Raw genomic sequence first — 24,337 nt, 5'->3', positions numbered from 1 at the left:
AAATCTGAGGAATTTTTCATAGGACTCTCATTTAGAATGTTTAGGATATGTGCTTGAACAAATTTTGTACAATTAGCCTTTACACATACTAACTCTGATTTTACCAGATGTTTGTTATGAAGTTCCCCTAAACTTATGTAGAGTAAGGCAGCCTGAATACATCAGTTGGAATAAAATGTGAATTTGGTATATTTAATGATATTTCTGTCTTTTTTAGTGGATCAGATGTTCTGGGAAGTTATGCAGCTGAGACGAGAGATGTCACTAGCAAAACTTGGCTACTACAAGGAGGAGCTCTAAAACTTTTTACTCTTGCGCGTGCATGAACTTCATTGAATATACATAACTAAAATTGCTGAACCTCTTTTTGTCTCTTGATATTTATTTCCACAAAGTGGGTCCAAGATCTTTCTCCATTTGCAGACGGCACTAAGAAGTACTGTGATTGTTTTAAACTGACCTATGCTGTATATGCGTATATATAATACTTAGTTGAACAAATGTGGTAAGCACTTGCAGGTGTATTAGTGATTGTAATTTACATTTAAAAACAAACCTTCTGATTAAAGTGTTAATCTGAAGCAGTCTCTTGTCTTCTGTTCTTTGTGATGCAGAACGTGAACCTCCCCAGTAGGACATTCCAAAATACAAAACTGGTTTTATTAAGAGCAAATAAATGCCTAGTGTTTAGGTACACTTATGTAGCTTTCTATACATGTACGCCAGTACAGTTAACAGACAGCTGGGAGAACTTGGAATTGTTTGAAGTGCTGCTTTCCTATACTTGTAATTTTTAAAAATATGTATATAGGAAGAGAAACACATATAGTGAAGAGTCACAGCACAATAAACCTGAGTGTCTTCTCTTTAAGGAAGGATGCTTTTCAAATATGAAGGAACAATAAAATTATCTTATTTGCTTTTTGGTTAGAAATCTATTTTGACCCATATATGACTGTTAAAAGCTTTCTCTTTCCCTCTAATTTTCTTTCACTAGAATTTTTTCATTCATTTAAATTAGTTTTTTTTCCCCAGTCTTCCGGGGAGTTTTCAGTGTCTTATACATAATTTCCCCCATAGTTGTTCTTGAAACTCAGAAATTTCCATTATGTGATTTCTTTAACATGCTGATGATAATTTCCATATAATGTTACAATTTGTATGTGTGAAAAAAATGGTGTCAGAGAACCTCCAAAAAGGATCCTGGCCTTTTAAGAGATGCTTTTTCTGTTGGAAGTGTTTCTTTGGCACTTGAAGTTGAAGTGATCATTTTTTTCCTGGGCATTGTCTCAGCTGAAAGCAGACAGTTATGATGTTACAAGGAACATGGTTGTGGGTATGAACTGGGCTTGCCTTTTTGGAAAAACATTGGATCTCAGTCCTGACAACGATTTATCAGTTGCACACACGATTAAAACTTTGACAGGTAAACTGACTAGAAGGTGAGCTTATACAGTTCTTTTTCTAACAAGAAGCATCTCAGTGGATCTCTTTGGTGTTGAATAAAACCAACACTATTTGTCATTGTCTTGCTGCAATGTTCTCTATTTTCATAAGAGTCAATAGAAGGGGCAGTGAAATTTAATACCATGCTTGTGTTGCTTGTATATACATGAAAACACTTTGCAAGAGTTGGCTTTGACTGGACATTTCAATGCTAAGATAAAAACAAACAACTGAACCTAGATGTGATTAGTAATGGAGTATGTAGGTCCAACCTGGGCAGTTTTAGTACTGAGGGAATACTCCCATCACTGGGTACTACTTGCTGTTGTAGAAACCTGGAGTAATTCTACCAGCAGTTGTTAAAGGATTGTTTATCCATTCAATAATGCTAAGGAAGTCTGGCTTTACTCAGTCTTAGAAAACAAGCTGTGTTTATTGGTATTAATTTTTTATGTTAGGCTCATAAATGCTTCCTAAATGCTTGTTAATCCTTAGTTTAGATAATGAGATAGAATGGTTTCCATCATTAGCTAACAGTAGGCAAATGGTAGCCAATAGCTACTATTTGGACTTAATATAAAACAAAATCCTGCTATTTGGACTTACTATAAAACAAAATTCTGTTGCTCATTTAAGCAGAGAGAAGGGGCCTTTCTATACATGGTAGTATCTACAATGTACTGTGCTGAGGTGATTTTCTTGTACAAAGGTGTACCCCATGTAGTGCATCTCAGCAGTAATGACTGACTCAATTACATCAACATCTTGTAAATGCTGACTGACTTCTGTTGTCGTGTCCTAATCCAAAATTATTTTCTGTATTTTTCATATGAGAAGTTTATCATGAGAAACCTGTGTCACTGTGAGTGTCTGGGGCTTGTAAAAATTGGACAACTACTTGTCTGGTGAATATAATTACTTCCAAAAATGTCTTAATGTCAGACTTCATTGGAACTTCTGCTCATAACTAAATGCCTTTTTTTTTGATGTCTACTCAAAACATTTGAGTATTTCTCTCCTGTTTGCTTAGTGGTGACAGAATGGGCAGTTTTCAGTGTTTAAAGATGAACTAAGAGAAAGTGTAGTAGAGTTTGCTACTAGCCTTAAAAGAGCTTTGTTCCATGTTCTGCTTTCCATATGTTACCTTAGACAAACAGGCTAATCTGTGATTTAGTTTTTTTAATAATAGTAACAACATAGTTCTACTTCCCTACCAGTGATGGCTTTGCTCTTGCTTTTTTGATTACTATTGCTTCTGTTGGTAGTACTAATTACATGGCCTGTGTGAAAGTACAAAGACAAGATAAGTAATTTTTATTGCTACATTTTTTGCGCATGTGTAATTAGTACTGGGACCAAAGGTCCTTAAAACGAGAACATTAGACTTACTGACAGGCTAGAATCCATGTCATCTTGCCTCAAAAGCCTTGTTAGAGTCTCCTTTTGTGTAGTTTAAGTCCTTTACATAAAGCCTAAGTATAACCCTGAATCTAGTTACAGAGGAATGAAATCAGCTGAGACAAAGTCATTGAAATCCCTGACAAAATCATGATGTATTCCTTGGCATGCTCGTAATCATCTGGAGGAGACTGCATTTGTCCCAGTGGGAGCTCTTCAAGTAGTAGGAAAGCAAAACACTTCTACTGGCTTGTCATGGATGTGGTGGGAGAAAATGAGGCCTTGCAGCAGTTCTTTGAAGGTAAGACTAGTTTCAAGAGAAGCCTTAACAATTTTTAGTGTCAGCAAAACCAGTAATTGTTTGGGGGTAACTGAGGAAGAAAGGAGGAAGAAAAAATGCTCGGAAACCCAAAGCTGCGTTTACACTAAGTTATTGTGGAAGACAGTACCAGAATGATTACAAATAGTACAGATGTGCTGCAGTGCCTTTTTCTTTGTGCTCTGGCCAGAATACCAAAGGGAAGGCACACCCAGCAAAGCCTGTAGTATGGGCAAGGAAATTGTCTTGAAGAAAAACTGGGAAGTGACTGAGGACTCATTGCAGTGTAACACTTCTGAAGTCTTAGTGATTTTCATGTGGATAGAGATCTCACGTCCTTCTCAGTTTTAGCATGTCAGGTAAAGAGGGTTTTCTTTCCATGAACTTAAATGGCCTGATTGTAACTGGTAAAATGTTAATTGTATCAGTATCCTCAGGATCCTTCTGAAGAGTTAAACGTGGATATTTTTGTCTTTTGGCTGAGATCATCTATCCTGCCTTTTTCTCCAAGACATTTTCTATTCTAGCTGGTCCAATTAGTTTCATCATTTTCTCTTACTACACAGTTCACTTCCTAATAGATTCCATAATAAGACTGCATTTTTAGACTCTCTGATAATGTGTTAAAGGCTTTTTACTTTTGTATTTGTTTTACTATTTTTTCTCTCCCTTCCTCTAGTTTGCACTTTGCTTTTTGTTTTTAATATGTAAACTGTTCTATTCTAAGCTGCTTTTGTTGTATTTGTTTCCAAATGCAGTATTCACTGGCCTCAAAGTAACTTGGGAAACTACCAAGTTAACTACCTGGGAAAATCACTCTTGTGATTTGCTTTCTGTGTTATTCTTTTCCCTGCCCCTCTGTTGGCCTGAGAGGTGGCAACTGTAACTTTTAAATTTTAATTTCAAGCTAAGACGTTAAAAAATTGATCAAAGAAATATATTTAAGCCAAGAAATTTAAATTAGTGAGCTGCAATCCAGAGCTGCTAGCAAGCAAATGTGTTGTTTATAGATGGTAGGAAATTCATACCATGTTTCTTAAGTTCAGTTTACGTCATGGAGTTGAAAGGCTAACAAATGTTTTTGGCTTTGCTTTTAGCATACTAGTTAAATATCAAAATAGTGTTGAATACAAATTACATTACAAAAAACACATTTTTTAGGAATCCTCTTGGAAAACATGACTTTCTAGGGAAGTATAAGTTAGATTCTGTTGACTTTTGTGACAATGATACTTTGATGGTAGAAGGTGTGGCAGGGATTTTAGCTGTATAAGCTCTTCAAGGAGAATTACTATTTTTAATTATATAATTATTACTTCAACTCTTTTTAGAAGGTCTTTTGGTAGTGTGTGCCAGGGTGAGAAGCCCTGTTGATTCCTTTTAATTACAGGAAAAACAAAACATCTTGGGATGTCATGTCCCTTTTGTAATGTGTGGTTGTGCTGTGTTCCATTAGAACGTGACAAAGGTCTGCTAAGGCCATACAGCATGCAGTGATGCTGTTAGATGGCTGAATTTCATTATCTGGACACAGATACGTGTCAAGGCTGCAAGAGCCAATCATTCATTCAGCATGGAGTAGGCTCTCTTGCTTTTGTAAACCATAGGTAAGTCTGAAAAGGGAGCAAGCTGAAGTTGAGAGGTGGTTAGCCCTCTTTTCAAGCAGGGGCTATGTTTACTGAGCACAAAGCCAGTTTTAAGTAGTGGCATCTCTGCAGCTTAGCACTACAGCTTGTGGGCTGGCTTTGTAACACCCCAATGAGGCAAAACCTCATAAAGCAAGAGTCATAAATTGCCAGTGTTGATTTGGTGGTCTCTGTGATTAGTCATAGCAGTATTAGAACATGGTTTTTCAGGGCTATGAAAAACTGGATCTTATGATATCAAGGGGAGAAGGGTGCTACTGAGTGGTTCCTGAGTGGTTCAGTTTTGATTTACAAACACATCCACTGGCAGTTAATGAATCTATAGATCTGCTTGGTAAAATTATTTGAAATTCATGAACCAAAAGAATCTCCTCTGCCTTGTGCTTTAACTCCTTACAGTCCTTATTTGTTTAGACACTCACTAGTAAGCCAAAATTGCATCTGCAGTATTGTGAGGGGACAGTCTGAAACAGGATTTTTTCTCAAGGAAAGTGAGATAATGTTTGTTTTCCTGGCAATCACTTCTTTGAATAGTTGACAGACCTTTTAGATTAGATATGACTCTGGGATATGACCGTGGCTTTTTCTCATTCAAGTAAATGGCTTTTGTCTAGTGTTGCTGGGAAGTTTTGATTTTTTTCTGTTTCATTTCACTTGTACATTAGAGATCTGATATTTGATGCAGGTTTTTTCCTATTATTCTTGTTGAAATGAGTATTTATAATTAAAACATTCTGCATTTTAGAATCTGTAAGTTCCTATTTGTCAAGGGAAGGTCAGAGCTCCTGATTAGCTCATCCACCTGTGTGTGGCAGAACAATCTGTTCTTGCTGATGTTATCAATAAGAGAGATCTGGTAGAAGGTCAGCCTAGTTACTGTTGAACTTGGTCTTTTCTGTTGTAAGTTACTTTGAGGTGTCTGAAATGCATGTTTTGTCTGTGATCCAAAGAAATCTCTTCCTCAGTGGAATCATCACCTCTCTGTATACTCATACTTCTGCAGGGGTAACATGGAACATAGATTAGAGTTTGTGGTAAATAATGAAGCCACTGAAGAAACATGCCCTTAAAATACAAAGTACTAAAACTCCAGGGGAGCCACATACCGTTTTAAGGATGAGAGTTTGAAACAGGAATAAAAGATGAAATGAAAAATATAAAATATTGATGGTAAGATTTGTTTCTATAGAAAATGTTACTTTGGGAAAAAAAAGTATTTCTTAACACAAACTTGCTCCTTACAATTTGGAGTAACAGGTCTTTCTTAAGTTGAATGACCTATGCTGTGATACCTCCTGGCTGGCTGCAGCTGGTTTAAACTTATAACCTTGTAGCTCTGCAGCTTGTGTCTGTCAGAGAGCAGGTCTGTTCCAGTCATATTGAGCTGGACTTTTGTACACAATTTAAGTGGCAACAAGTCTTGGAGTCCATTACCATGAAAGAAGTGCCTATAAGCCCCATAAGTAATACTTACCTTAGTGTAAGTCAATGAGATCCAGTTGGACCATTGAACCTGTACAGTGGAGCTCATAAAGTGCTGAAACCTCTTTTTGTAAAAAAATACTTATTTTCGTGGTTAAGGTGTCTTAAGGTGGAAATCAGTTATTCTCAAGCAGAAACATATCCCTCAAGTTGCAAGGCTTTGTAGCAAACTTGAATTTGTCTGTTCAGCAAGCATCACTGAACACTGACCATGTTCTCTGTGCTGTTAGTACCCCTTGAGCTGTATATAAGGATTGTTTTGTGTGTAAAGTAGCTGATATTTTAACACTGAGCTTACTATGGATAACTGGACTTGGCTAGGAGCTTCCTGGCATTCTCTTCTAATGTCAGGAAATTATTAGTTTAGTATTGATTTTTAGTCAATATTATTTCTCTGTTCCCCATCCTTCACTTTCCATTTAGATACCAGTGAAAAGGAGGCAGCCGATTTAAATGCAGCTATACATGAAGCTACATGAAAGTATTCAGAGAATTGATCAAGGTAGATTTTTCAGGGATTGAGACTTGGTCACAGGACCATAGAGTCAGGCTGAGGAGCTGGGTGATGAGAGCCTCATGTCTGGAGGAAAGAAGAGGGTGTCTGCCAAAGAGTAACTGCCAAATTAATAGGCTGGAGTTCATACTTCTCCTTGGGAGCCTGTGGCTGGGTATTAGGGACAGACTAGGTCAGAATGGGCAGGAAACAGAAGACAGTGGTACTACTGGTAGGTTTTAGACTTGGGGACAAAGCCACAGAAGTATCAAGCTTGAGAAGAAATGAGAAAAACATATAATCATATGCAGGCTGTGACTACAGTGTGTGTTCTGCAAACATCTGTGTGTGAAGCCCCTGCTGTGGCACTGCCTTGTCCTTTCATCTTCATCTCTTTGTTGGGTAGCTGGTAGTCCTCTGCACAGTGACACCAAAGTTGAATGTGTCACTCAGTGCAGACTCTTCCAGAGAGGTCTGGGCACATTGCAGCATAAACTGAACTGCAAGCAGAGCCAAGCTGATGATTGAGGCTGCTGCCTCCACATATCCTCCAGCAGCTCTTAGCCAGGCACATGGTTCTGTGCTTCACAGAGGCCTCACCGCAGGGCTTGTCCTGCCGCATACACACAGTTAGTTCCCGAATCTCACCAGCATGTAACATCCAGGTGAGTGACTGTCTTGCTTGGTGCCCATATCTGTTAAGTACTTACTGTGATCTAATGCCTGTGAAATGGATGCCAGCATTTAAAATAAATTTGCATATGATCCAAGAGGTCCTCCTCTGCTGAAACAGATGCTAGTATGTGATGCCACTGACCTGGAAAGTACATTAACAGAGTTGTGCAGTGCAGCAAAATGTGCCCACTCTTCTGTGTACCTGCGTCACAAACATTCATTAGTGGTGGCCTGTCTTCCTGGTGTACTTCCTCTCCCAGCACTGCTTATTCTTTCATTCTCCTCCTCGCCATTTAGCTGTTCATGCAAAGTGGAGAGATTAAGCAGAAAATATAGATATTTCTGTTATCATCACTTAGCAACAGAGCTATTCTCTGACTGTGGATGTCCACTTGAAAGGCCTTGTCCATGTTTGATTTAGAGTTGTATTCTTTGATTCAAAAGAGCCTGTCTCTGATCTTGGTCAAAATAAAGGATTCTTGGTTGTATGGTACAGGAAAAACATTTTGTATGTGACATCTGACCTCAAGTTAGTAATGAAAGTATATCATTCTACATGAGGGTTTAGTGGTTTGAACAGGAAGAACGGGTGGGGTAAAAGAAGAAGGTGATAGAATCATTTTCCAGTGGATTGCATTAGTAAAAGGAGAAAGGTTTGCAGTTGAAGGTAGGGGGACCCCATATTCAGACATGAAGAATGAAAGGATGAGACTACAACAGGTTTGAGGAAGGCTGCTAAGGAAACCCAGGCTCTTTTGCTCTCTCTAGCTGGTTTTCCAAAGTGATCTGCCGCTGCTTCCAGAATTTGTGTGTTCCAGTTTTGCTGTGATAAGCTAATGGGCTGCACCTATTGAATCTGTTCTCTGGTATGCGTGGGGTAGTTTTGTTTACATCATCAATAAATTGAGATGCGAGGATCTATCAGTAGCACACCCCCAAGTTGCTATCCCCCAGTGAAAGGCAGTCAAAATTAAGGCTACAGCACCAACAAGTAAACAATACCTAGATTAATCTATGACCACAAAGCAATTTGGGAAATGTCTGTTAGCAATGTGGATTTATGCATTGAGGGAGTCCTGTGCAAGGTGGTGGATTTTTAGATTCTGCTTGCATGAATGTCCTTTCTAAACACTGGATCAAGAAGGAACAGTATCAGACAAAGACATCAGAGAAGGAACTGAAGCTATATTAGGGTAAGTGTCCTATGCAAGGTAGTACAGTGAGAAGACAGCAAATGCACCAAAGGCAGTGACTGCTCCTTGGCTCAGAGGCAGAGATTAACCTTTTGTGTTTTCACATGCTGCTGCTGAGCTGGGGGGACACGGTTGGTGTCAGAATCTAGGGCTGAGCCTCACATCTCTGGCTGTGTGGGCTGGTCCATTTTGTCGTGTGTGAAGTGGGATAGAAGCACTTGCAGCTCAAGCAGGAATGTCAAGACTCTTATCTTGTTTGCATTCTGACTGGCCACACCTGTATTTATGGAAGGCTTGCTGCAGAGGTGGGGATCCTGCAGAGTAGGACTGCTTGGCTGGGTTTTTTAATGAGTGCCCGTTGACTTTCTACAAAAGTTGTCATGAATTCCGGAAACTTTATAATCATAAAATCTGTTTATAGCCTTCAGTTACTAAGCAACACAGGACAAAGTACTGAACTTTTCTACTTGCTAATACATTTAACATGTTAGTGGGCTGGTTTTTTTACAATAAAAGGAAGCTACCAATCAAACATTTTAACAGCTTTATTTGGGCTTTATTTAAATTCAGGTGGTGGATTTTTAAATGGAGTTTTAGATCAGAAATTCACTGCAGTACTTATGAGTACTAATGCACCAAGTGGATCTGTGTAAGACAGTATCTGAGCTTCAGTCAAAAAAACTGTTTAGACCTCAGTGTAAAGGAGTTGGAAACTATCTTCAAAACCCTTTTTCTCAGTTGCAGACTGGGGTGCTTCATCCTCCTGCTGTAGTAATTCCCTGAAGCCTTAATGCCATGCATTCAGGGATGTTTGCCTGGTGCTGCTCTATCATCTGCAGTGCCCCTGCACATTGTTAATTACTCTGCATTTCTCATGATCCTTTTTCCCACAGTGACTAAACCAGAAGCATAACCCTTTTGTTACACATGAGAAAGGACAGATTTGGTTTTCCTTTGTGTAGGACCATTGGCAGCATCTCTTATTCTAGAACACTGACAATTCCCTCTGAATTTCTGTCTTTTTTACTTTTAACCTTAGGGCAAGATGTCCATGGAGCCTTGGAAAATCCCATGGTGGATACAAGCCTGTTGGAAGAATTCATTAGTAGTGACATAGAGTTTGGAACTTTGTAAGTAATATAGCAAAATGTACTTCCTCTCTTTAGCCACAGCTCTTGAATTGTTTTATTAGTAGATTAAAACAATTTATCTATGCCTTGATGCAATATGAATTTCAAGAGGATTGTGCCTCTCTTGGCATTGTTTCTTGAAGCTGTATAGGAGGACTTAGAAAAAATGAACTACAGCCAGTAATGGAAATATGGTAGTCTTCTTGTTCAATGGAATGAGTGATAATAAAGTCTGAGTTAATTCACAGCTGTCAAGCTAATTGTGACATTAAATGCAGAACTGTTGCTTCAACGTTCCTGTAAGTGCTAATTTACTGTTTATATACAGAATAAGTGATAAAAGTGAGACTGCTGTATAATAAATTGAGAGAATAATAGAAGTCCCCCAGTTTGAAGGAAGCAGAGCACCCTAATACTTAGTTAGAACAGAAACTGTCCATCAGTCTCTTTTGAGACTAACTTTAAAACTATCAAAGGATACATAGTGCAAAGGCTTATGGTCAGGGGTAGAAAATTATGTAGTATAGATCTATCAAAGACTTAAACACCAAATCTTTCATCAAGACAACTGTCAGATGATTGTTGTTCAAGGCAAAATACTATTAATGGGGTGACACTTGCATTTGCCAAGAAGCAGAGCAAAAAGGGATATTTTAAAAATAATTAAACATGGAAATTTTCATTCTAGACAGATTCAGCAGCACATGTTTACTTAAAGTGAGCCAAATAGGCTCCTACCTGCTCTAAATCATGAATAATGAATTGATTCTCTTTGCCCACACTATAAAAGTAAAGAAGAATGAAGAGAATATTGTATGTGAATATCCATAACTTTTATTTTTAGAGTGACTAAATGTGTTTTAGGTTAACAAGATTATTGAATTCCTGTATAACAACTTTAAAATGTTATTATTTTGCTTTTCTACATAAAGTATAGCCAAAATGTAAATGTGTATATATATATGCTATTATGTAGCTTAAGTAAGTTAGATATTATAGTTACAGTGCTACAAAGTACTTACATGGAAGAAAACCATCTGTAAAACTATTACGTTTGCAAAGCTGAACAGGATTTTACACTTACACTAGAGTTCTATTTTGTTATTTATGGGATTAGAACATTTACTGAATCATTAGAACTGTACAGGTCAAATTATTAAGCATTTGTCTGTAGTGCAGAAAATTTGTGCATAAACAGAATAGAATATCATAAAGGAACATGTCAAAATACTTCGAAGGGGAAAAAATATTAAAAGCCTCCATATATACATACAAAATGCAAAACTCCATAATGTCATGTGCAATGAAAAGGGTGCTGTTACCACCAAGGTCTTGGGCATACCTTGAAATTTCCATTAAAGATCATCTTACATAAGAAAGGCTATCAGCATTACATTTATTCTTCTCTTAAATTACATGTGACGCACCATGTGATTTCTCCATCTTTTCCCACAGTAATACCTTCTGCATTATTAGTGAAAGGAGAAAAAGCGTTGCAATGTCCTTTGCTGAGTGGGCATTTCATTGATATTCTATCTTTGTAACGTACAATCATTTAAACTACAGATTATTTTCTTTTCCTTCAAAAAGCACAGTATCAGTTTCAGTAAAATTCTCACTTGGAGATATACCCCTGCTACCTCTTTACTTCATAAATACTTTCTCCTAGAAAGTGTCTGTCTCTCTATTTTACTGAAATAATCTACATTAAAGAAATCTACAATAATCTACATTAAAGAAATCAAGTACCAAGACAACATTTGAAGCCAGAATATGAACTGAATGTGCAGAAGGGAAGTTTTAGACTTTTATGTATATATCTTTTAAAATTTTACAAAGCACAATTGGAATTCAGTATATATGGATCAAATATCCCACAGGAAAAAAAGAATAAAATGAAATATTTACTAACTATTCAAAGTTGAAAACAAGATTTAGAGTGTTGTAGTCACGGTATTTAAAAGCACCAGAGAATCTATTTTGAAGGAAATTAAAGAATATTCTAATGTGGAATTTTAAAATTGATTTTTAAAGAGGAGCCATGTGGTTGAAGCTAACCCAAAATGCAGGGTTGTGGACATAACATGTTAGAAGACCAGTAGCAATACCATTAAGAAATGCACAAGCATGTGTCAAAATAATAGGCAGTAGCCAAAAGTGAAACTGCTCTCTTTAATGCCATCCAAACTCAGAAATATAAAATCTGCAATGGAAAAAATAGAGTGAAAATTTTCCATTGATGCTTGAAAATATTTGCTCTGTGTGTGTGAACATGCCTTTTATATATATGAGGGTGTCTCTTAAGGAATTTTATTTTATTCAGCTTCTGAGAGAACACTCAGCTTTGGTACAGGAGCTGATTCTCATTAGATTTCTGTTATCCTGCTGCTGCTGCTGCATTTTTAGCCTAACATGCACTTTAAGACTTGTGTTTCAGATAAGGCTTCAGAGCAGTGTTTGAGCTGACAATTCATAGGAAAGGACTGAGAATCGATTTCTTGAACCTCCATCTATTCCTAATGTAACAGAGGAAGCCTCTGTAGCTCCTTTGAATGGCAGCAAGATGGCATAGGATTTTCTCTTCCTTAAGAGAGATGAAGATGCCACAGATCTTTAACCATTAATTTAGAGAGAATGGGGCTTCAATCCCTTGTGAGGGCCATATGTTGAGAGTCACTGACGTACGTGCCTGGAGGTAACTGAAGAACCATTCATGGGAAGGAGGATTGAAATGAGCAGGGGGGATTTGGGTGAGAAGGGATGGGGATTGGGTCTTCCTTCATGGCCACAGGAGATGGTCTGATGAAGTATAGGTGACATTGCTCCTGTAAGAAGGGGCAGCAAACATGGTGGGCAATGCTTCCTGAAGACCCCTGTTAGTAGCCTGGTGGTCCCCCTCCACTTGCTTTCAGCATTTGTTGTTGTCTTCTGTGTCTTGTTCCAGAAGAAATTAAAATCTCTTTTTTCATCCCCAGGCAAAGCCAGTTGCCAGACTCCCCACCGGACTCTGGCTCAGAACCATGTTCCCCACCACAGCTACAAAGTAGGTGACATGAATTTGGCCTCTCCCGAACCTGTAGGAAGATCTCCAGCTCCTCTTCCTTGTTCTTATGTTCTTCTCTGTTTATTTCTCTCAGCCCCATGGTGTGATGCTTTGTGGCCCAGTGGGCTGCAGCCTCCTCTCCAATGCCCACCTGTCAGGGCACCCAGCAAGCTTCCCTGCAGGTTCATGGAGACCTACCCTGACCCCAGTGCCACGGGGTATCCTTGCACCATCTCCCAAGGCTGCGGCCTGAAGACAGAAAATGCTGTGCCTCCATGGAATCATTCTACATCCTCCAGCTGTTCGGGTTTTAATTATTCATACTTCCAGCCTAACGCATCTCAGATTTCTGGGTAAATGATAGAGCTTTTATGCAAGGGGTGAGACATGCAAAAACCAGTATAACTGGTTTAAGACTGGGTTTAAGTCCCTGCGGGTGTAGGATTTTCCACAGGATGGCAGTGTTTAGACATTTTTGAAACACTTGTGGTTGAGGGTTCTTTAAAATACCTTGATTGAGGTTTAGATTGGAAGTAGTAGTGCATTTCAATTTTTAAAACAATAGAAGTCTAATGAGATATCAACAGGTTTTTCATAACTGGATTATAAAAATATTGAGGTTGTAGAGATTTGGACATGAGGATCTTCTAAGTGTTCTAGCAAATAACATAAGAGATAAAGAATTGCCATATCTATGTAAGCAAGTGAAGCAGTAATTGTATACTATGTGCCATATTAACCCCCAATGTGTTCTGCATGCTCAATTATTTAAAATGTTCTGGTATTTTAACATTAACTGGTAAAAATTAAAATTATTCAAGACAAAAGCTGTGATTTTAATGCAAATGTCAGGAAACTAAACCCCTGCCACTTATGCACTGTATAAGTTTTTAAATGGAATCAACTTCTTTATTCATGTGAAATAAAAAAAAGGAAGACGTTTTGGAAGGAAAAAATTGAATAATTCAGTTTTTAAAACCCACCAACAGTCTCCTCCCTCAGCAAATCAGAATTTGGATGACAGTGCAGTTATAATGAGATAAGAGGTACCTGGATGTTCTTTTGTTATGATTCTGTAATATCTATATTTAAACTTATAAAGGAGTAACGCAACATGTGTTTTCACAAAAGTATTTCTGCAGCAGCAAGCAAAAAAAGGAAGCTCTCGCAGTTACTAGGAGATGGAATTGATTCTCCAGTGCAGTCTCAGGATTCCAGACAAGGTGAGCAAGTGTGTGAATAGGAAGTTTAGTGTTTTATGCTATAGACAAGTGAATACTTGAGGAGCGCAGCTCCTGCTGGCTCAAAAAATGTAATGGTATTAGTGGTCTATACTCCACTACCCAGTTTGGAGGAGTTTACCTTTTTGGAAAACCAGGATTTATTTCTATTTGGCTAAGAGAAAAGAGCATTAGAGGTTCCTGTTTCCTGAGGCTTTTCTTGATAGAATATTCTGCTTGTTTCCATATGTGAACCTCCACTACAGAGATGGTAATATATTTGGCTTACTTTGCTTGGCACTAACTTGACTGGGCAGATAAACAATTTTGGGTCAGTTGAACAGGGAATTAGTGGGGTGGATGAGCAAAGAGATTGCCATTTCCCATTATCTCCTTCACTCCATGTTTTGTTTTCTACAAAGTGTGTGCATAAGCAAGCTTGGTAAAAGCTATATGCTCTTTCCCACCTTCCTCATATTGCTTTAGTTCATTGTTTTATCAAGATAAAAAAAATAAGCTCCTACCAATTGATGCAAAAAACCTTATCAGGCATGTACAGAAATGAGTCAACTTCTGTGAAGTGTGAGGCTCTCTGAATGAACAGTTTGTAATGACCAGTTTACCTGAGGAATTTTACCCACATCTGTTAGTGAAAAATCTGAGTGACTTGTTGTTTCCTCAGAGGAAGTTATTTGTCAGGACTAAATCAATCTTTTAGAACATGTTTCATGAATATCAACTGAAGTTGCTTTTTCTTTGATATCTTTTGTTTAAAGATTTTTGATTTTGTTTAATCAGTGTTTCTTGATTGTGACTAGTCCTCTAAGTCAACCACTGCTGAAAATAGAAGACAAGCAGACACTTCTATATCTGAAATCGCTCTTGCTGTTTTTAATACTGAAATATATAGCTTTGAAACAAGCTTTCTTTGGGTGTCATTCTTAATAAAATCTCACTGACACATGCATTGGAAAAAGAACAGAGATATAGGTGAAAATGGCATGGGGATAATTTAGAAGTGAGGTGTGAATTTCTTTACTGTGGTGTTTTTCTATCTGTCTATCTATCTATCTATCTATCTATCTATCTATCTATCTATCTATCTATCTATCTATCTATCTATCTATCTATCTTTTCTCTGCTGTATTTCAGAAGCAGGGACTTGCAAATGAAGCTTGGGCCTGAAGTGATTCTGAAGGCTGTTTTACTGTGTTGTCACTGGCTGTGGATGGATCTTAGTTATATGCTCAGTGACAGATTTTCTCCTATCCTTACTGCACTCTATTTATCTGTCTCTCTTATCACATTCTCCTCTGTCTTCATAAAATGTATAATATCTCAGAGAATTGGGGTTGACCCTGTCTGTCAAAGAATTCTCTAATGTATAGGCAGAAAACAGTAAGGAGATCAACCAGATGCAGTGGTGAATGTGCTTGCTATCAGAAAACTGCCTCCTGTAGTATATTCTTCAACTTGTGGTAGAGGGAATAGGAAACAAATGCAAATATTTTGCTTAATTTCTTCTTGCAGTGTTGCAGATGTACAGTAGAATTCTTAGCTTTTCTTCCCTTCCTGCTCCCCCCCTTCCCCTGAAGGAAACTATTCATCCTTTTGGAGAGAATAAAAAATAGAAAGTACTACTTGTCATGTCAATCAAACATTTGTTTTGCAAATTAGGAAGGCTGAAAAATTTATTTCCTAGAGCAAGAGAATATAACACAATCTTGTGGAATAACTGCAAAGGTTAATCACATTTAAATACATATGCAATGCATTTGTGATTTATATGTATGTGCATTTATGTAAATATATTTTAAAAAATGTGTATGCAGGATATTTTGCTAGCCCCAAAAGAAATAACTGAATTATCGCTATCTCTCTACAGCAACTGTAAAGGACTGTGCTGCTGAAGTGCAAGAATATGACAGTGATGGACAGAATGCAGCTTTGGAAAAATGCTGTCAAGCTCTTACATGGCAACCATATCAAACTTCTCAGTGGAACAGCTTATTTGACTCTAACTTTGAAAAACTGTAAGCGCTGATGTTTATACTTGGAAAAAAAAAAAGGTTTCTTCTGCTTTTTTCCCCCTTTTTAATCTGTTGTAGTTTTCTAAGAATAAATTATACATTTGGCATCCCTTGTTCTTATTGGAAATAAGAACAGAGAAGGAAGTATAACAGGTATGATGAAATATGAACTTGCAGGTGTATCAGATAAATTGAACTTGAAACGCTGCTTGAAAGTAGTGCCCGGTTTTCTGATTTCCCTTCAGGGATTTAGAGGGAAATGAAAACTGAGTTAAGATACCTGGTAACTTTTGTTTATTTTGTCAAATGCATTGTGACAAATAATTACGAAGTATATGGCATCTTTCCCTCTAGTGGTCTAAAATATTAAAGGAAAACATTAGAAGTTATCAGTATTACTTCTGGGCTCATACAACTTAAGTCTTAATAATTATAGATATGTGGGTGACATGCAGCTGTTCAGTCAAAGATTTAGATTTTTGCTTTGTTAATCAAACTGTAAATACTTTTTTTTTGGCACATGATCTAGAAAAGGTAATTCCAAATTCGCTTTACATCCCCGATTTTCTCCATTCTAATATTTAGCATATGGACCCTTTTAACAAATTAACCATTTTCTACAGCATCTGGTTAGTTGTTCAGGATTTGTGCAAAAAATTTGTCACTGTCTACATGGGATTTACATAGCACAGTAAATTTTAATGCTCCTCTCGCCCACCCTGCCAAAATGTCTCATGGGATCTGGGTGTATATCAGTGTCACTGCTTGACACTGATGTTCCCTGTTTGCACAGGGGGATAGGGGCATTGCCCATCTTACTATGTCCCACACAACCCTTCTCCTCAGGTTGTGATTGACATGACAGGAGAGCAGACCTTTACACTCCTTGGGAGCTGGATGCACCCAGAAACCTCCAGCTGAATTTGTGATATGAATATTCTCTCTAAATGAAGGCCTCCAACTCCTGGTTGCACTTTCAGTCAATGACTACATGAGGGCTGTGTGCTGATGGTGCGAGATTGCTCTCCTGCCACTACCCAGTTACTTGTTGCTTCCCATACACCTAAAATTAAGGTTCCAGACACATTTCTTTGTTAACAAAGACTGTGTGATGCTTAGCAAGAGAATATCCCAATACATGCTCTGTTGCCATTACTGTGGGAAGGGACTGAGGTGTTATTTGCAGAGGAAGTCAGTATTACTTTTAAGTGAGGTCAATGACAGTGCTGTTGTTCCAAGATGCACTGTAAATACAGCACATTGCACAGATTTTCTGAGAAGGATCCTGTATTCTGTTGGCCTCAAAGCACTCACATGCTTCTCATTGCTTGGTGTAGATGGATTGATCCCATGCATTCAAATTGCTGCACCCATTTGAGGGGTATTTCTCAGGTTAATTATTATTTTCCATTTTATTCATACAGTACTTGAACATCTTAGTTATTTCATTTTCACAGCAAAAATGCTGTTAGCTGAGGTAGATTCATTAGAAAAGTTTACTCTACTGTTTATTCTGCCCTTCGTTTTGTCTGCTTGGCACATTCTTGGCCCTTGTCTGATATTGGTGGTCTGTCCGAAAGATGTCTGAAGGCTTAAATTCTGAATAGAAAGAGGAATTTGAAGCATATTTCTAGTAGGGATGCTTGTGTATCAGGGATATCTATTACAACCTTAAAGTTATTCCAAATTTTGCTGTACTGCTTGGAATGACTCATCATTCTTTGTGGACTAAGAACAAAATACATGTTTGCTCTTATCTACTATAAATGACACACTCAGAAAGTTATAATGTGAAATTGCTCTTTGGGAGCCATTGTTCCAAACACTGCAATTTGGAGACGTGGACATTTGTAATTTTGCTTCTCAAGCTGCTTGCTTGTGTGTAGAAAAATAGTCTGAAATTACATTAAGAATATCAGCTAATGACCTTGCTGACACCTAAATATGAAAAACCACTCCTTTCCCTACATACATAAATAAAAAAACCCCATTGTAGGAAAAACTCAGTAAATTTTACTTCTTTAATAATGATGATTTGAGGAGATGGTAGAATCTTCATTATAATTTTAAATATGAAGTAACACATGACTTAGTAGTTTTGAAGTAGTTGCAGGGTAGTTACAAAGCAGTTTTCTCTTTATTCCCTCTCCCAGGTAATCAGTAGTTGTTTGAAAGGGGACTTCTGTTCATAATTTATAAAACAATAATAAGGTCTGTATATATCCTATGAAGTCTGTACATTTTGATTTTTCCAAATAATAATGGAAGAGTAATGAAAATACATCTTTAGTAATAGTGTTAAGGAGAGGTTCTCAGTAGCATCATACACGATTGTCATTATCAAACTTTCATTAACAAAAAAGCCAATGTCTATATAAGAGAACCTTGCCATGTAGTTATTTCAGAATTATCTATCACTTAAGTCAGAGGACTGGAAACATTGTTGGGCTGGTGAGTTCACTGTCTCTAATAGAAAGACCTTTTGATACCTTTCCTTATTTACTGTGAATGATAGACACACAATACTCTTTCTCTTTGGGTGAAAAAATTGCCCTTTGAAGAAATAAAATAGAGTTGCTTTAGCCAGAGTAGGATGGACAGCTTAAAGTCAGGCTGGAGCGTTTTCTTTTAGCTTAAGTAAAGCCTCATATCTCTATCTGTAGAATCCCAGTAGCTTCTACAGAAGCGCTTGCTGTGGGAATTTGTGAACAAAGTGGGGAGTCTTGCTGGTTCATTAGCTCATTTTTGTCTGGAGCACTAGCTGAAGTCTGTGGTTTGTAGCACTGCTGTAATGAATGATTGAATACATAAATACATAAAAGGTTGGTTTGTGCTCTTAGGTGCGCAGAGTTCCTTTATATCAGGTTTGTAAGTGATGATTATGCAAGCCTCTCAACCTCTGGTTTCCAAACATTTGGTTTTCAGACTAGAATTAGGAGACATTTTATGTGTGTTTTCATTTTTATACCTTTGACAGTCTAAGAAGAAAATACTGTATAACTGGTGATTGTAACGTTGTATTTTTAGTCCAGGTTTTTTGCAACACATTTAAAAAAAAAGGAGCTGAAGATATCACTTAAGTATGTCAGTACTTAAAGTTGCCATTCCTTCTCCTTGTTTTTGTAGACCTGCTGTAGGATATCACATTGTCACAGATAAAGGATTTAATTTTTCAACAGCAGATGATGCCTTTGTGTGCCAAAAGAAGAATCATTTCCAAATCACAGTTCATATTAGAATCACTGGACATCCAAAATATGTCAGAACTCAGCAGGGGAGGAAACCAATAGAAAAGTTTTGCTTGAAAGCTTATGGAATTAAGGCAAGTGTGTCTCCTCTTTGAGATGATTACTTTTAATTATCCATGTAGTGAGGTAAATAATTGAAGTGAACTCTTTTCTTAGTGATTTTTTGACCAAGAACATGTAACAAACTTATGTAGGTTCTGTTCTCACATTGAATATCTGCACTTATGCTTGAGCATGGAATGAGCTAATAACAGTCTGGACTCAGAAAGCAGTTTTTCTTTTGTAAATTAATGCACTTACTTTCATTATTTTTTTCTCTTTCAAATTACATCTGCAGAAAGACTTGGGCCTTCAGATTAGATGTCAATTATCAATTGATCAGCAGTCAGTTCCTCTATTGATTTCTATGTCATTCCATTAGAAATTAGTGCATTTTCACTGTTTTAGGCACAATTTGCCTATTAATGTCTATTTCAAATTTTATGTGTTTAAAAATCTTATATTCTTGTCATTTTTGAAAATTATGTTTGTTTTGTAGGTGGAAGCTCCAAATGAAACAATTGCTATTGAACAGTCTCAATCAGATCGAAGCAAAAAAACTTTTCATCCTGTTAAGTAAGATTTTTGAGAAAATTATTCCGTTTTGTTTCAATGTGTATAATTGATTTGAAATATGAAGTAGTTGTTTCTTGAAATCTTATAGTAGGTCTAAGCCAGTTTTCTGATTTTTATCCAGATTTCATTGTGGTTGCACACATAAAATCACAGTAGTAATATATACCTGGTCACAATTCATTAAGAGAAATTTTCAATAGCTTTACAGGTGTGTTAAGTATGCTTATTCAAAATATTTCTATTCACCTAGAAACACTCTTTTATGCTGCTTAGAGCTGTATGACAAATGCATTTCCAATCTTAAAAAATGTCAGAATGTTCCTGCCCTATATGAGTATGAGATACATTTACAGTGCTTTTTAAAGGGGGAGTGTCTCTCAGAAACACTCATGCAGCATCTCTCTGGAGCTCTGCCATTCTTGAGCTGCTAACTCACTGGCAGAATCAATGTTTGTTCTTCTGATCTCCAAATATTAACTTCCCTGATCTTATTTTGTTTTCTGTTTTAGAGTTGATCTGCCAGGGGACCAGATAACTAAAGTAACACTGGGACGGCTGCATTTCAGTGAAACAACAGCAAATAATATGAGAAAAAAGGGGAAACCTAATCCTGATCAGAGGTATTGCTATAGCTATTTGGCCTGTGTGTTAGAAGTAGAAAAGAGAAGGTCTGCTTTAGAAAGGAGCCAATGTTTGTGAAAAATCTCTGCTATCAAATCTGTGTTTTTTTTCAAATTTTGCAATACTTCTGTAACACTTGGTATGTTCTTAAAAGCCTCTTTCTCTGCAGTCACAGAATGATATGCGAATAAAATACCGCTAGTTTTATCCTCATGGTTAGAGATAGTTTCAGGAAATCATAGCTAGAATAATGGCTGACAAAATCAGGAAGCAAAACCACCCAAATAATGACCATTTTCTTCTGAGGCAGGAAAGGCTTTCATCTTTGAAGCTTCATTACTTAAATTTGTAAATTTCAATTATTGTATTCTTTGCTAATTTGTAGTGATTGTGGTGTTTGTAAGAACATATTTCTTAAGAGTGAAGGAAATACTTTTTATTTTATATTGTAAGAAACATATCTAAAAAACATTGTCTGTCTTTTTCTGTATCAATAATAGCATCTGTATTTAAAACATTTTTTCTGTGAGAGAGAATTACTTCAATTATTGTCTTGATTAAATCAATTTTAAATTAGATACTTCATGCTGGTGGTTGGACTGTATGCTGTATCTCAGGACCAGTTCTACTTACTATCTGCAAATGTCTCTGAAAAGATCATTGTGAGGGTAGGTATAAATTTGTATTACTTTCATGTAAAAGTACTTACTATTTTGATATTCATAGGAGATTGAGGAGTCATGATTCTTGGGGATAAAAGTTACCACTGAGTAAAAAAGATTGAGGAAAAAATCTACAGTTGCATATTTGTATGAGTATGTTATCTTTTAATTATCAGAAATTAAAAATGTTGTAAGTAGTGCTATAGAAGGATTTTAAAATAAAGCTTGTTACGAGTTCCAATACAAAATATCTTGATTTTTCCAGACTTTTTTTTTATTTGCAGTGAAACAATTTACTTCACTTCCCAGGAATTTTCTAAAAGCTTTCATTAGCTAGAGTCTTCAGTTTCCAAGGAGGATGAGAAGGAAAAAGAAATGAAAGAAAGAAGGTCAAGCAGCTCTAGGAAGTTTAAGAGCTATAGCTTCACTTTTCCAGTGTGTTTTCAGAGTGTCCCACCTCTCAATTTGATGGTAGTAATATAGGATTCAAATTAGCAAAAGGAAGAATAATCTGTTTTCCTCTTAACTGTTATTTTTCACTTGCCTGGTTCACAGAAATTCTTTCTTTTAGTGCTCTGCTTTAGCCTACAGTTAGACTCAGAAAAGAGAAAAACCCCAGATCTGTAGTGCAACAAGAGCTATGGAGAATTGGGGTTAGGAGAGAGAGAAAACACAGAGTCCTAAAATGAGTGGGATTACAAGGGGACTGCCAAGGGAAGGTGGGAGCTGCTGAAAGCTTTCAGCCCTGGCCCCTTTTTCCTGTCATCAGTAGGTGGTGGCTAATGTTTGAACTGGGCATTGTCTGGAGTTACAGTTATTTCTAGGGTGAATATTAAGTTTATAGCTTAGAAAGATGGGAAATATGTAAGGTGCCATGTGGTGGGGCTGCCGAAGATGGAGAGGGCCTCTGGAAGATTGCAGTCCACTGAACTTTTTCATGTGGGTCAGTTGAAGAGCTGCTTCTCATTTGCATGGACTCTTTCTAGCCTTGGCTTATGGAGAGGAACAGGCTTAGCATTTTGGCTTGGAGTCAAGCAACACCAAAAGCTCTGGTGTATTGAGTGGAGCTGGGAAGAGGCTTCTAAAGAAAGTTGAGGGCTGTCAAAAGCTCTTAGTCCTGGCATTGTTTTGTGCAGGCCATTGCTTGTATCCTTTTTGGCAGCCCATCATCCACCTAGGCTTATGACTATGGTCTGGTTTAGCATTTGTGTTTGGGGAGAGCAAAAGGGCACGTCTCCAGCATGTGGGGTGTTGCTCAGGGGTTTCCAAAGGATGGTGGGGGCTTTCAGGTGGTTTTAGTCCTGGCTCCTTTTTCATCTGAGCATCTTCTTGTGCCATAAACCCTCTTTCTGTAGTTATAACTAGGTTTTGGGGGGGCATTATAGCCCGGAACTCCTTTCTGGCTGGAGCTGTGAAGAGACCTTGAAAACAATGTGTGGAGTTCAGCAGTTTTCTGCATGGCTGAGAAGTTTTATCATCCTGGCTGCTGCTGTGGTTTTTTTGCTTCAGCTGGATGCTGAAGCAGTGTGTTTGCGTCATTCCTGCATATATAGTTATTTTCCTTTATTTGTCCATTAATTTCCACAATCCTGTTTTCATCTGATTTTCTTTTTCTGGATCTGACAGTGTTACAGATATCACATCATTAATAATTTGGGGACACTCTTGAATTCTCACAATGGTCTCATTCTTGTTACTTTACAAGATATATATTTTTATGTAAGATTTAGAAATTTACGTTTTCCCAAAATTTTTAATATTAGATTCTTTTGAAATTTCGATGAAGAGGGCTCCTTCAATGCATGTGAGACATGTTTTGAACAGGAATTCATGGAATGAGATTTTTCAAACCTGGCCACTATTTCAAACAGAGGAAAAAGAAGGTAGTAGGTCGGAAAGATCAAGAGGGACAGGTCTGAAGTGGTGAAAATATCAACAGGAAAGATGGAAGGGAAAAAAAAGAAATTTTCTAGGTGTCTAACAGGGCTTCAGTGGCAGGGTAGAGCAAATCAGCCACTGGCTACCTTAAAGTGGCAAAGCCATGCAAGTGCACTGTGAGGAAAAGCAGCTCATCTTCTGGCCCTTTATACACTCCAACACAACAAAGCTGCCAGCTGAGTGGTGCTTGTCAGGCTTATCAGATCATGCTCTAATTGTGACAAACAGTGGTGAGTGCACAGTGCCAGGCCTTGTAGCTGGCAAAGCCTTGTGAAAGCCTGGCTTCTTTTCATCATGATTGTTGGCCTGAATTCAAATTAAAAAAAAAAAAAACAGAACAACAAACAACCCAAAATGAACTATTGGAATAAAATGCCTTTTCTTGTTATACTCATTCTGTTGTTGTATTGGTGTTCTTTAAAATACCCTGTTTCCTTGACATGAAATTATCAATATGAGTTAATTTAAAACATTACAGAAGATTTTATGAATCACATGTGTTTAATCTCTGCCTTGGTTTCTCTTTTCTGATTTGCAGTCTCAGCTAAAATTTAGTGGTAGATAAAGAATGGTTATGTGGTATAATGTTAAAGTTAAAATTTGGAAAGCTTTGGACATTGTCAATTTAGCTTAGGGTGCTAATAAAGTAGAATTCAAGGGCAAAAAACATGAGGCCAATGCAGTGTGAGCAGAAACACTTAGAAATAACTCCACTTTGTTTTTTTCTGTTAGTGTGTTAAAAATTTATGGAATACAATTTCAATATTTAAGATTTGTGTTTTCATTTTCCCTTTTTCATTTATTTCTAATAGAATAAACAATAGTGCATCTATGCTGTACTGTAGTTAAAACATTTCCTTGCAGGCATCTAACCCAGGGCAGTTTGAGCACGACAGTGATGTGCTGTGGCAGCGAGGAGCCGCTCCAGAGACGATAGCCTATCACGGTCACGTCGGAATTAACACAGACGCGCCGGACGAAGCGCTGGTGGTCTGCGGGAACGCCAAAGTGATGGGCAGAGTCATGCACCCCTCTGACAGCCGAGCCAAGCAGAACATCCGGGAGGTGAGGCAGGGCAGCCTTTAGGGCACTTCTGTGTGCTCTGCAGCACTGGGGATGGATTGTTGTTCCCACACGTGGAGCTGTTGGGATCTCTAGCTGGTCAGAGTGACCCCGAG

The 24,337-nt window shown here is 37.5% G+C and overlaps 2 protein-coding genes across 3 annotated transcripts in view; both read left to right on the top strand.

The window, feature by feature from the left end:
• The window catches only part of RAB3IP (RAB3A interacting protein), a 33,078-nt gene extending 32,494 nt beyond the window's left edge, over window positions 1–584 (top strand). Inside the window, exon 11 of one of the 2 annotated variants that reach the window (XM_030960538.1) lies at window positions 218–584. In XM_030960538.1, coding sequence (XP_030816398.1) covers window positions 218–300 — 83 coding nt within the window. In that variant the 3' untranslated portion in view covers window positions 301–584. The remainder of the gene's footprint in view (window positions 1–217) is intronic. The other variant, XM_030960539.1, reaches the window with a different exon arrangement.
• Window positions 585–3,099: 2,515 nt separating this feature from the next.
• Window positions 3,100–24,337, top strand: part of MYRFL (myelin regulatory factor like) — a 39,590-nt gene continuing 18,352 nt past the window's right edge. Inside the window, exons 1-11 of the mRNA XM_030960533.1 lie at window positions 3,100–3,145; window positions 9,692–9,782; window positions 12,758–12,825; window positions 12,920–13,178; window positions 13,957–14,048; window positions 15,931–16,078; window positions 19,202–19,397; window positions 19,862–19,938; window positions 20,448–20,558; window positions 21,137–21,227; window positions 24,024–24,224. Of these exons, the coding sequence (XP_030816393.1) occupies window positions 3,100–3,145; window positions 9,692–9,782; window positions 12,758–12,825; window positions 12,920–13,178; window positions 13,957–14,048; window positions 15,931–16,078; window positions 19,202–19,397; window positions 19,862–19,938; window positions 20,448–20,558; window positions 21,137–21,227; window positions 24,024–24,224 (1,380 nt within the window). The remainder of the gene's footprint in view (window positions 3,146–9,691; window positions 9,783–12,757; window positions 12,826–12,919; window positions 13,179–13,956; window positions 14,049–15,930; window positions 16,079–19,201; window positions 19,398–19,861; window positions 19,939–20,447; window positions 20,559–21,136; window positions 21,228–24,023; window positions 24,225–24,337) is intronic.

This window comes from Camarhynchus parvulus, chromosome 1A (assembly GCF_901933205.1).
Source record: "Camarhynchus parvulus chromosome 1A, STF_HiC, whole genome shotgun sequence".
NCBI lineage: Eukaryota > Metazoa > Chordata > Aves > Passeriformes > Thraupidae > Camarhynchus > Camarhynchus parvulus.
This window is presented reverse-complemented; position numbering and strand designations above follow the sequence as displayed.